Source organism: Polyodon spathula, chromosome 11 (genome assembly GCF_017654505.1).
Source record: "Polyodon spathula isolate WHYD16114869_AA chromosome 11, ASM1765450v1, whole genome shotgun sequence".
NCBI lineage: Eukaryota > Metazoa > Chordata > Actinopteri > Acipenseriformes > Polyodontidae > Polyodon > Polyodon spathula.
Genome location: NC_054544.1, coordinates 31382797 through 31395478, shown reverse-complemented (window position 1 = coordinate 31395478; position 12682 = coordinate 31382797). Strand labels below are relative to the sequence as shown.

General features: G+C 35.6%; 1 protein-coding gene across 1 annotated transcript in view; it reads right to left on the bottom strand.

Annotated features, from left to right (window-relative positions):
- The window catches only part of LOC121323075 (schwannomin-interacting protein 1-like), a 163218-nt gene extending 151658 nt beyond the window's left edge, over window positions 1-11560 (bottom strand). The window contains exon 1 of the mRNA XM_041263808.1: window positions 11537-11560. Coding sequence (XP_041119742.1) covers window positions 11537-11545 — 9 coding nt within the window. The 5' untranslated portion in view covers window positions 11546-11560. The remainder of the gene's footprint in view (window positions 1-11536) is intronic.
- Between the last annotated feature and the right edge of the window lie 1122 nt (window positions 11561-12682).

The window sequence follows — 12682 nt, the reverse complement described above, 5'->3', positions numbered from 1 at the left end:
AATGTTATAGTTCTCTTTTATCTGATATGATTCTTAACTAATAAGTTACCATGTACTACTGAGTGTAAATTTTTTGATGACTATCCACCATTCAAAACCCGCCATTGGGAAAAAAAGATGAGTTTCAACTGTACAAACACACATGCACTGTAGTCTGTTTGATTCTATGTACAGCTTGTTCTTCTATATAACTCCATCACACCTTCAGCATATTGATCCAGCAAATGAACTGCCAGAATAACCTTAAAAATAAATTAAAGGCAATATATTGACACCAACAATGTAATAAAACTCTTGCAGTACTTGGTTAGAAAGGAAAGTGTTATTCTTATTGACTAATTTGCATTTTATCTCTCTCTCTCTCTCTCTCTCTCTCTCTCTCTCTCTCTCTCTCTCTCTCTCTCTCTCTCTCTCTCTCTCTCTCTCTCTATATATATATATATATATATATATATATATATATATATATATATATATATATATTTGGTTATATATATAGTTATATTGCAGAACATAGTATAAAAAAAATCCTCGCTCGGCTGGAAAGAAATATAATTGGTGCTAGTAGACCAATTAATGGAAGGTCAGGTTAGCACAAAATAGGTACTACTCATGATGCAAGTCAATATACCGTATGCATGACCAGTAATGGCGCATGAAAAATAAAGTTGTTGACAGGACTAGAAACACCATAAAGGAAATTGCAATGCAAAAGCACACACTTGGTAAAAAGAACCACAAAGACATTTCTTACAATAAAGAGCTCTAAAATTCACTGGGTCAAGAAGCTAGTCACATTCGATACATTTTTTCCAGACATCTCAGTTGAATCTGATTCACAGCATCTTTCATTTTTAGCATTCCCAGAGAATATGAGCTGTAATATTAGTCCTTAGGCAGTGACTTCTTATCATAATTACTGTGGAAACTTGGTGCACTTATTCCCTTGTGGTAGCAGTAAGAACAACTCATAAATCTCCTCGCTCATAAAAAAAAAGATTTTAGTACCATACATCCTCCTTCATGGCTGTAAATGCAAAGAGCTGTCACTGTCATCGAAAGGTAAATCACAGGGCCACACCAGTGCCTGTACAAGTGAAGCATATGTACGAACAGACAGGTTGGCATCTCCAGCTGTATTCCGCATATCCCAATAATTTCTGATAGTCTCAATTACTTGGTGGGAAAGAATTTCTCATACAAGTGTTAACACTGTAAAAACCTTGAAGCTTGACATACAGACATAAGGGAGCCAGCCTCCAGTATCTCCCTGTTGGTGGGGATTGGCATCCTCAGAGTGGGAAAACAAAAAGTGGTTTAATCTTAAAACCACCAAATCAGGATGTTTGAATTCTTCTCTAGCTAAAGCAGTAAAGTTGTCTCAACATAATGTACAGTAGTGGACAGCAGTCCTTACCACAACCCACCACACACTTCAATACAATTTGGCACACCTGGGAATACTCTTGCGAGATAGACTGCAGGATAGGACCACCAGAACTCAATAAAAGAAGAGTTGAGTTATTTTCCTCTTCAAATCGATTTTTCCAGAAAGGCGGGGTGTACTGTGTGATTTCACATCATGGCTTATTGAGACATAAAGACCTAAGTTCATGAGTAGAAGGTCAGCACTAAAGGCTTCCTTACGCTTCTTAAGCTTGGAGTAGATAGAGCTGATGCACAACTTGACTACCAAATACAGCTTGGGATAAATTGAGCATAATGACACAACACAACTTTTTTTGTTGTTTTGTTTCAATATCACTTAATGATTCAATTTGCATTCATAAATAACTGAACATCAAGCTCATTGTAAAAAGTAACAAAACATAATGAATGTTGCCTTTAGACTGGCAAGTTATTTGAAAATAAGGATTTAAAAGATACCAATTTTTCAATGCAGAAGTAGCATTAAAGAAAGAAAGCTCTGCATTGCACCACAGAATATGTAATCTGTAGAGCAAACCCAGTGTGCAGTTTTAGGTTTCCTAGGAGGGCAGTTGTCACAGTTTTTAGATGCAGAACTCCATCCTGAGGGTTTACATGGAACTAAAGCAGAAAATAACTAATAAATAAGTTTCACTTGTCAGTTCTACCTATTGACTACAGAGGCTATATGATGATGACATATTATATCTACATTTGCTTTAACATATAACACTGGAGACAGGTCAGTTACGTATCCATCGGAATTCACATGATATAATAAAACACTCACAATGTGCTATAGTTGAAAAAGTTTTTACATTGAGTTTTTCCATTACAATGGTACATTGTGCTATTTGCATAATTGGAGCCCCTTAGTTCTACAGTGGGTACTGGGGAATCTTTATTGAAAGCAGATGTGGTTCACTATATATCCCAGATACGTACTTGGAATACAGCATAGAATTGGACGTGATTCATTAAGAGTCTCGTTAACATGTAAAAGAAGTGTTGCAGGGTTTTCCTGTTTTACTAAATTGGCAGGCTGCCCTAACCTTTTAAAATAACATTAAAAAGGTAGATGATTGTAATTACTAGATTGCAATGCCCTTTTAATGTCCTTTAAAGGGAACAGTAAATATAAGTACTTTCAATTTGATGATTTTTCAAAATGATTTTTTGTTCTTGGTAACTTACTAGTGTTTGAATGAATTAATACCAAGCGTTACTCAGTCTAGCTTTTATTAAAGGATATGTTTTAAATAAATAATACAACATATATCTATATACATATGTGTTAGAAACAATATGTGATTATTGATAACAGATTATATTGCTACAGTGTTATAATAAATATAGAACACAATATAAACTGGTAGTGTCATTACAATGCAATTAACCCTTTGTTAATAGCCATCAGTGCCTTTAACAACATGCTTGTAGAAGTAACCACATTTTTGTATTCAAGAAAAGGCACAGTTTACCTCACTTGAGACTGTGGTGTAATCTGTGCCCACCTGATATTATTAAAACCAGACTGGATTAACTGCTTTATACCAGCAAAATCAATAATCTAGCAGATGCCTTCCCTGTGTCCTTTCCATATGTACAGTGCAATCTTGAAGTCAATACAGAATCGGGTCAAGCGCACATGTAGAAACTGTTGTACATTCATTACATTAACCATGGGAGAGAACAGTCAAAATAGTGGTCATCTGGGTTTTTATATAATTTCAGAGCCAGCTTCATAATTTAGCTCTACCTAATGTATTTGCTGCATTGGTGAAAGAGTTCTGGTGGCCTAATTTGCTTCCTGGCAGGAGGGTGACGTTGGCAGGAGAGCCGACACATACTTTGTATTGAGAATGATAATGTAAAAACTGTTGGAGCACTGAATCGATAAGGCAGAACTATGCATATCTATTTTGTGTAAGTTTTAATTTGCTACAGCATACTTGAGCAAGTATCCTAGGATTATACCATTTAAATTTACTGGATAAGTCTATTATCCTTGGAAAGCCCCAAAGTAGTAAATGCTCTCATGTTTACCCTTTGACAGGCATTGACAGTAGTTACTGTCTGCACCTAGGCAGGTTTATCCCTGAGCTTGAACCCACAGAGGACTGTCTCAGATATCAAGTGCTGAGGAGCGTGACCATCTTCAAACTCACAAGGGTACCTGACAAATGAACCTGAAACTACGAGCAACTCAGTAAATCAGGACCCATACATGGTAGGGTTGTTTAAGCTCGGAGCTGTCAGCATATGTATACAGTATAATGACTTTCATTAAAAAGGTAGCTGTTTTCCAAATCATTACTGTATGCATGAAGGGTATTACCGAGCTATTGTAAGAAATATGCCAGACACATGTGTCACCAGGAGTATTCTAGCAACTTGTAATATGATGTCTCTTTAGATTGGGAATGGTTTGCAAAGGAACTTAGCAGTGCATTTTCTAAAGCAGAACTATTCCAAAGCAAGCATACTGTACAACACCTTATTAATAGTTAGCATTAGTTTAAAGAAACTGTGACCTTCACAGCATGAATCATTGATACCTATCCAGTTATAACAAAGTAAACATGGTTATGTAGTGTATACTACAATCTGGTAATGGCCACTTAACAAATTTGAGAATATTAACAATGCAGCAGTCCTGCAATGATATACAGTGCATGCAATATTATGGCTGTGACTTAGAATGTCTCAGAGTGATAGTGATTGAAACAAAATGTAAAATTGAAAGCACCTTGATTAAATATTATAAATTAAATGTTAAATTAAATTATTATAGATTAAATATTATAAATTAAAACACCATCTGCCTGGCTCAATCCAGTATGAGCTCCACAACCACCTCCTAAATCACGATCTGCACATAACATATGTGCTATAAGAATGTAACCAACCTCTATTAGAGGACAGACCGCCACTCTAGAAACATGCCCTGGTAAAATAACATGCGCCATACAACAATCCCGGCTGTATTGAACCCCAGGGAGCACAGTGAGGTCATGAAAATGCTCAAGTCTACAGAGGTCTACATAAGCAAAAGGTTGTCAATTAAAGGGTAACAGGATCGGTTCTTTACTGCAGAAAAGGGCAGTGTAGATCATGCTGCCTCTCAAAGCACAGCAAGGGAAGGTTTTGGAATTCCATTATAATTAGCTGCCCCAGCACAAAGTAATAGGAATTAATAAATAACAAGCGCATTAGGCATTATTTTGAGATTGCAAATTCTACACAGAATGCTTATGGCGCTAAGCTAAACTGAAATCCAGTTGAGCAGTAATTTATTTCCCCCAACATGTATAATTTTAATATATATGTAAATTGCTTTACACAATTGCAGTGTATTACACGATTGTTATCACCGCAGTGATTCAATGAACAAATACTACTAATGAGAGAGTGGAATTAAAAGACTGTTTCTGTTATTACCAGAGTGAAATATTACTTTATTTGTGAAGTGAAAGCAATCATCTGATAGCACTTGTGTCTCTTATGGAAACCAGTTAACTCGAACTAATACAATGGTTTATTCTTACACATATTTGTAGTAATCAGTTTTTGTCTGACTAATTTTTTTTTTCCTACGATGCAGAGCATATAATAGTTCATTTATGACTAAGAGCAATAGGCATAGGTACTGCAGCTCAACCATTCCTCTGTGATCTCTGTCTAGGTTAGGGAAGCGCCCACCAAACCTCTATCAAAATAGGACAGTCATACTGACTGCGACTGCCTTGCTGTAAAATCCATGTCAATGATTTCAATTGCATAACAAATGAATCAGAGACAAACCCCTTCTTACAAAAGTGTTTTATATATCCCAGGTTTTTCTCTTTTTTTTTTTTTTTTTTTTTTTTCCAACCCTTTAATACATAGTTTGTTTAGGATATTCACCACCAGCAGCAAATACCAGGTATTTGTACTGTATCTATTTTAGAATGCATAATGTTTTTGTTTTGTTTGTTTTGTTTTTTTGGCAGGCAGCTTCTCAAACTCCATGGAGTTCACAAAAACTGGTCTAAAATTTCAAAAAATGTAATTATAAATTGTTTATATACCAGTGTTTGGAACAATACTTTAAATCACTTTGTTTTAATCAAATGTATTAATGCAAATCAGTCTATTGGTTGCTTGTACAGTTCTGTCACACAAATGTACAGATGTTCCTTTTTAAGTACAGTTCATTTCCACTTTACCTCCTACTGGTCCCATTTGTATCCACCCCGTACACATATAGGTTACAACTTAGTGTACTTACTCACCTGCTTACAGCCTTCACATAGTAAATACAGGCTACTGAGCCGCTATCAGTTCTGGCTCCAGGCATTTCACACAAGCCCTGAAGCAATAACAGAATCTTGTATTTCATATTTCTCGAAGGAGCAGGAAGCTGGTATTGGACATAATTACATTTTATGTTATCCATTCAATTACATAGTATTACATTCAGAAGGCTGCCATAAATATGTAAAACCTAGTTATTTCAAATATGATATTAAATAACTAGAAATTCGCTTTGGTTTGAAGTCAAGAAAATACATGCTCCTGCTGCTCTATTTTTACCAGAACTACATCAGGACCACCCGAGGAATTTAGTGTATGATAGTTAACCCTTTCAGTCCTAGCAGGAGCTGGAGGTCCCACCTTAGCTTAGCATCATACTGTATGTTAACATAGGCCGTTGGAAATCACGTTGGAACTTCACAGCACTCCTAGGTCCCAGTCTCAGATAGTGTAAAAATAGATGTAAAAAATACATGTTTTGCTGTTCTCATGTATACTCAGAAAAGGAGTTTATTCTTCAGTTTATTTGGGACTGAAAGTGTAAGCAGCGGGGTTCCTCATGTGCTACTACAACTGTTTAAATAATTGCTAACATCCTGACAACTTTTTACAAAAGACTCCTTCACCACAACTCTTAAGCGTAGGCTTTCATCGTGTATCTAAGGTATGTTAAACACTGTTAACAAAAAGAAAGATATATACATGAATCCCATCAGTGAATCTTTCTTTATTCACATGTTTTAATTTAAAACTCACCTTCTCTAAGGTATTATCAGAAAAAAATAAGAGCTGTATATTACCAAAAGAAAAAAATCAGAAATGCTGGACAGTGTACAATGAAATGGAATTCATGTAGCAAAGAAGCCAACATACAGTAAAAGACCATCTCAAGAATACATCCTAGTAATTATTACACAGATCAATGTAATTTTAATGAATATGTGAAGCTTACACAACCATATGGATTTAGTGTCTTAGAGAGGATTAAATCTCCTGATATTTACAGCTTTAATAGGATCCTCTAATCAACACCTCATAAAACCTCCACTGGTTTGCATCAGCAATTTCCAGAAAAAAATGGGTTCCTGAATAAATGCTGTTATTCAGATTTCTGGCACAACACTTTTGTCTAATTAGAAATTAAAACATAGCTTTCTGATAGCTGTAGGAAGCCAAGGGTACTTTGCCAATTGATATTCCTAGCTATGTTTGCCAAACCCTTTCATAAATGTACCAAGGGAAAAATTAAACATGCAAAAAAACATCACTAAAAAAAAAAAAATATATAATATATATATATATATATATATATATATATATATATATATATATATATATATACACACACACACACACACTTTTTTTTTTTTAATTAAACACCAACACTGTGTGTTGCCACCAACTCATACCCACCTATAGTCATTCTGTTTTGTTTTTAGAAGTGCACAGAAATTAATAAGGCAAGATAACTCAATGGCAGCTGTCTTTGGACAAAACAATGATTCCCCAAAGAGGAGAACAAAGCTTTCCCCAGAACAGCTGGAAAACCTGGTAACTGAAGCAGTGAAGAATGATGCCAGACTGCTGGGAAAGGGTTTGGAACAAGATAAAAGCCAGTTCATGATAAAAGGAGAAGTGAACATTGCTTGTAGAATGCAAATATGCCAAACATGCAAAAAAAAAGAAATTATCAAACTAAACATTTTTTGCAGCAACATGCCACTTATAGTACGCGTCTCATGACCGTATGATCTGCTTTAATAGCTGTAATAGATGCTTGACACACATTACTGCTAACAGGAAGATGTGCCGTACACAGATTAGATACAGGTACATCAACTTTCTGAATCATTCCTGCTTATAACCGGAAGTCTGCATTTGGATTTAACTCCATCAAGTACAGGGACAGTTACGTGTTCAGTGAGGAAACCCATGAGAGTTTTTATTAAAGTTTAGACTAGACAACATTACTGCTTTGTACATATTTTTACATTACATTCCTTTGTCCTCGTCTTTCCCAGTACTCCTGCCCTCCCCAATTAGGTGAAGTCAAAAACCTGGAGGAGGCTTGGGAGGAGGAGGAGGCCTCTGGAGCACAGCAGGGATGTAATAGATAAAACATAAATCCCTTCCGTGTCAATCACTGGACCTATTGTTTATCCAAAGACAAATAAGATACTAGCTGTTGGAGAGAAAATTTGCTCTGGTATTAGAAGCTCATTAAAATATGCATTACGTGATTTGACCTAAGGTTAAAAACAAGTGCCTTGCCAGAACCACCGCTTTGCTTAATTGAAGTGTATGACGTTACCCGATGTAGAGAACATACCTTTAAATATATATAATATATATATATATATATATATATATATATATATATATATATATATATATATGACATTGCTATGAGGTTTACCATCCAGCTTCATCTTGTCATCAAATAACTCCAGCAGATTTAGCCAGCTTGTACAGATCCAGTATGAGAATATGAAGCACACAACAGACCCCAATCCTTCATATGAACAGCCTAGACTATCCAGAGAATTACTGCACCAACCTTGCTCTATCTACAGTAAGGGCACACACCACACAGCTTGTACACCCTGATTAATAAACCTGCAGGAGGTGATGAAGTCCAGCAACACTACATATAAACATTACTTGGTGCACCCTCAGCTGCAATGTTTGATTTAGTGTCACTAAGGGCTGTAATAGAGGAATGGTTTCAGAGAATATATGTGGTGCTTCAGCTGCTGTCTGTATACTTCGACTGCCACGGTAAAAAAGTGAAGTGCTTGAGCAAGCTCAGGAAGGGAAACAGTTGATCACACACTATGCAGAAAACAGAAGCAAGGCACTAACTATTTGAGATATAAAGCACACAGGAAGTGGTTCCACTACAACTGTAACCTATTGTAGACTAAGCAGATGGGTTCGGAATCACTGCTTCTGCATTAAAAACCATTACATGCCACACAGTAGCTCTACATGTAGGTGTGTATTCCTTTCAATCGCCATACTCATTACTACACAGAGAATTAGACTAGAATGATATTGTCTAACAGATGGCTTTGTCATCACAATCATAAACGACTAAAGTAAAAATGAACAGCATAGTCTGTTGTTAAATCAGTGTAATAAGTCAGGTATAGGTTGTCACTTTTTGTATAAGAGATGTCATCTGAAGCAGTTTGGACCACAGCTCCACAAACTGAGACTGAGCTGACTGCTTGAACATTGATTTATATCACTTACTGAAAACCCATTCTAGCCCCCCTGTTATTGAGATCGTACATAAACTTGGAATACATGCACATGGAAAATGCAAAAGAGCCATAACAAGGGAGTACACAATTGAGGTTTAACTATTAAAAAAAAAAAAAAAAAAAAAAAAAAAAAAACATCTGGGGATTGTAAGCTTGGACAATCAAGTAGAATTAAATGGGAGTAAATCCATGCAACTTTTCCAACAGTACAGCAATCTTATATAAGGCTTACTGAGGTCAACAATATATATTACTGAATATATCAACTTTAATGAACAGAAAGTTGTAGAAGGTCTTTGGAAGATTTTAAAGAATGCCTTCTCCCAACTGTCCTTAAGGGAGGTGAATAATCCCAAGGGATCTTCCTTAAAGAAATGTATTCCTGATCATTCTTAAATAATACATCTGAGGCACGATTGAGGAAATAATTCACTTTTTGTCCTTAACCTGCACAGCTTCTGCTGGAAATCTGTGAAAACCGCTTGATTTTAGCAGCCCCAACAATAAATAAATAAATAAACAAACAGCAATAATAATAATAATAATAATAATAATAATAATAATAATAATAATAATAATAATAATCTTTCTTTCTTTCTTTCTTGATCTGGGTTTGTATTTGTAGTAAGCTCTCGTTTATTACGAAAGCTGCAAAAATAAATTGGGTCTTAAAAGCCCTTAGCTCCTTTTTATATTTTGTTATATTAAAAAAGGAAAATCATTAATAACAACTACACTGGCTGAGACTACTGAATGTTTCATATAGCAGATGGAAGATGAGATATCAATTTCCATTCACAAGTACATGAAGCATGCCCATTGTTATCTATTAAACACAGTAATTGATATACAATAGGCATACTGAGAAACATACACATACAAGTTTCTTCACTGTAAGTTATGGTTTATTACCAGCTACCACACTGAGGCTGTAACAGTTATGTAGCAGCCATTATTCTACAATAGATATGTACAGCCATTTGCCAGCTGTAGGGGTCCATACAAACGTCAAATCGGCAGATTTTCTTTTTAATAATTTTTCTTTTTTTAAATATTTATATTATTTAGTCTCCTGTTTTATGTTTATCAGACATTTTCATAACTGGCTGTGTGTTTCTTATGGTCAAATACAAGGTTATATTAATTCATTGTCAGCAAAACAGATATTTATTGGTATTTTGTTTTCGTTATTATGTTAGACAAAGTATTTGTTCATTTTGCAAGATAATTCAACACAACAGTCAACACCACATAGACAGAATACCTCTATTTTACTTTGCAGGTAGCAACAACAGTTTTTGTGTGAAACACCATTAGAATTAATGTTAGTAACTGCCATTAATCCTCTGACATAAAAGGGAAACCCTTTGGTAGCAGAGTACAAAAATTAAAATTGAATTGACTCCCTTCAAACGCATCACCTCACAGAACCCTCAACCTACTAATAACCCGCAAAGCAAGAAGCAATTAGTGTCTTTACAGAGAAAAAGGGGACCATTAAACACCTTGACTGGGAACCTGTTACAGAGAGGTACCATTAACCCTTCCCCACTGGTGTACTGACCATTGTTTATATGAATTGAGTAGATGTTACGTGTCAGACAAGTGAGAAGATAGTGTCAGGGAAACCCCTATAGAAAAACTATCCCAGCTGCTCTAACACATCAGTCTCATTATTCTGCATGCCAGGGTCTCTCAGCCACATGTGAACTGCCATGTGAACTTGAATTCCGAGGACATTAAATACGTTTGCACAGCCTGCTTGAGCACAGTATTGAGCAATCTACAGTATAATACAGTGTGATACATTACAAAGCTTTTGAAAACAGTTACTGAAATGTCGTAGTGCCTGTGTTGCACAGATCTATAACAGGACACAGCCTAATGCTTATTTTACAGCCACTTAAAAAGTGTTTTTCCAGGGTGAAAACTGATTTTTTTTTTTTTAATCAAGAGAAGGTTGTAGAAAGCCATTTGAGAGCCCTGCAACCATTACAATGAATCAATTCTTCAGGGTTTCTGTGAACCGCAAGCACCTCGCTGTTAGTGATTGCAGTGTCACAGTGCACAACATTAAATCACTATAAAAAAAGGTGCAACTTGGACCAACAGCAGCAATAAAAAGCATTTGGAATACAATCCCCTAACAAACAAGAGTGTATTGCATACTAAAAGTTTTTTTTTTTTTTTCCGGAATGCTTCTGTAATCCACTATTCCCCTCTTTGTTTAACAATGTTGTATTTTTTTTTTTGGTTTGTTTGTTACCAGATTTTTTTTTTTTTTTTTGTCATCCATTAGAATACATGCTCCTATGGAAAAGGAAACAATAAGAATCCAGCACTACAAAGAATAAGCTCCCCAAGGCAGCAGGTCTATCTCTAGCTGTCAGCTAAAACAAAACAGCACACCTTTGGCATCTTTACACTTAATTGGCATAAACTGACAATGCTGCCAAATGTAATGCAAAAACATCCCTGAAAAAAATTATAGAACGCTGCATTCCCTCCACTAATGATGAAAAACACAACACTGTACGATACATTACCAGATGCATAGTGCGGCTTCTTGATCACCTGCAAAGCCAAGAGATCTTGCTGTTAATATTCCTCAGTGCCACCTTAGTTTTCTAGTGTGAAATCTCTGGATAATCTGAGGGCTGGAAAACCTTTTGAGTTCAGCACACTGCAAGCATCAGAATGAAAAAAAATAATACAGCAGCTCACAGACAGTGAGATGAGAAACTTCTGGCTCTGGTCCAGCTCAGCATGGAACTCGCTGTAATTTAGAGACAACCTGGAGTGGGAATGAAGGGAAACCTGGATTTGCAAAAGGGATTACATCATGCTTTAGTGGCTGCTCCATAACATGCAGGCTATTCTCCCTCTCACACTGCCTCATTTTGAAATCTCTTGATGCTCTAGCCTGTTCTTCATGTATTAACAATTCAGATTAACTTGCTGGCTTGTTAGCTCTGTATTTCATTTGAATTAGTTTCTTAATAGCTTAATTTACCATACAACAAAATATGTGTACATCTCCTTAAAAGGACTCGCTGGCCTGCATCAATATAAAAAAATGATGCATGGTTCTGAATATATTATCACAACTCAAGGCTATTATTGTGCGATTATATTATTTTCCATATGCTATTTTATAAATTCTGTTTATTAAAGCATACATTTAAAAACAAACTGCCACCACTATCACTCTCACTCCCTACAGCACAGCACAATGGAGAAGAAATCATGCATTTAAAATAAAGACATTTTTCAAAGTCATTTTTCTTTTTTACTGACAAGATGAAATTCAAAGTCTTTATTCGGGTACCTGGTGAAGTTCTCTTGTTTCTTCATCTGAACAGAAGTAAAACCTTGTGAGGTTTATATCAGCACGTTGTTTTTTTTTTTTTTTTTTGTCTTTGTATTTGTATTTTCATTTTCTTGCTCTTTTAAAAACCACATTGTTTCCAAGTTCTCGTTATTGTTTGGTTAAATGTCTTTATTAAATGTCTATGTCTTTATTTTTAAGGTTGTGGTTACGAGAGTGACACTGGCGACCAGGGAGTGTCATGGCATAGGAACTTGTACATTATAGGAATATATTTTTTACATGTAGCTATGTATGTACATGAAGATAACAAGCACATAGGTTTTTACAATACAGTGTATTGTGTCCATGGCAACATAGAATA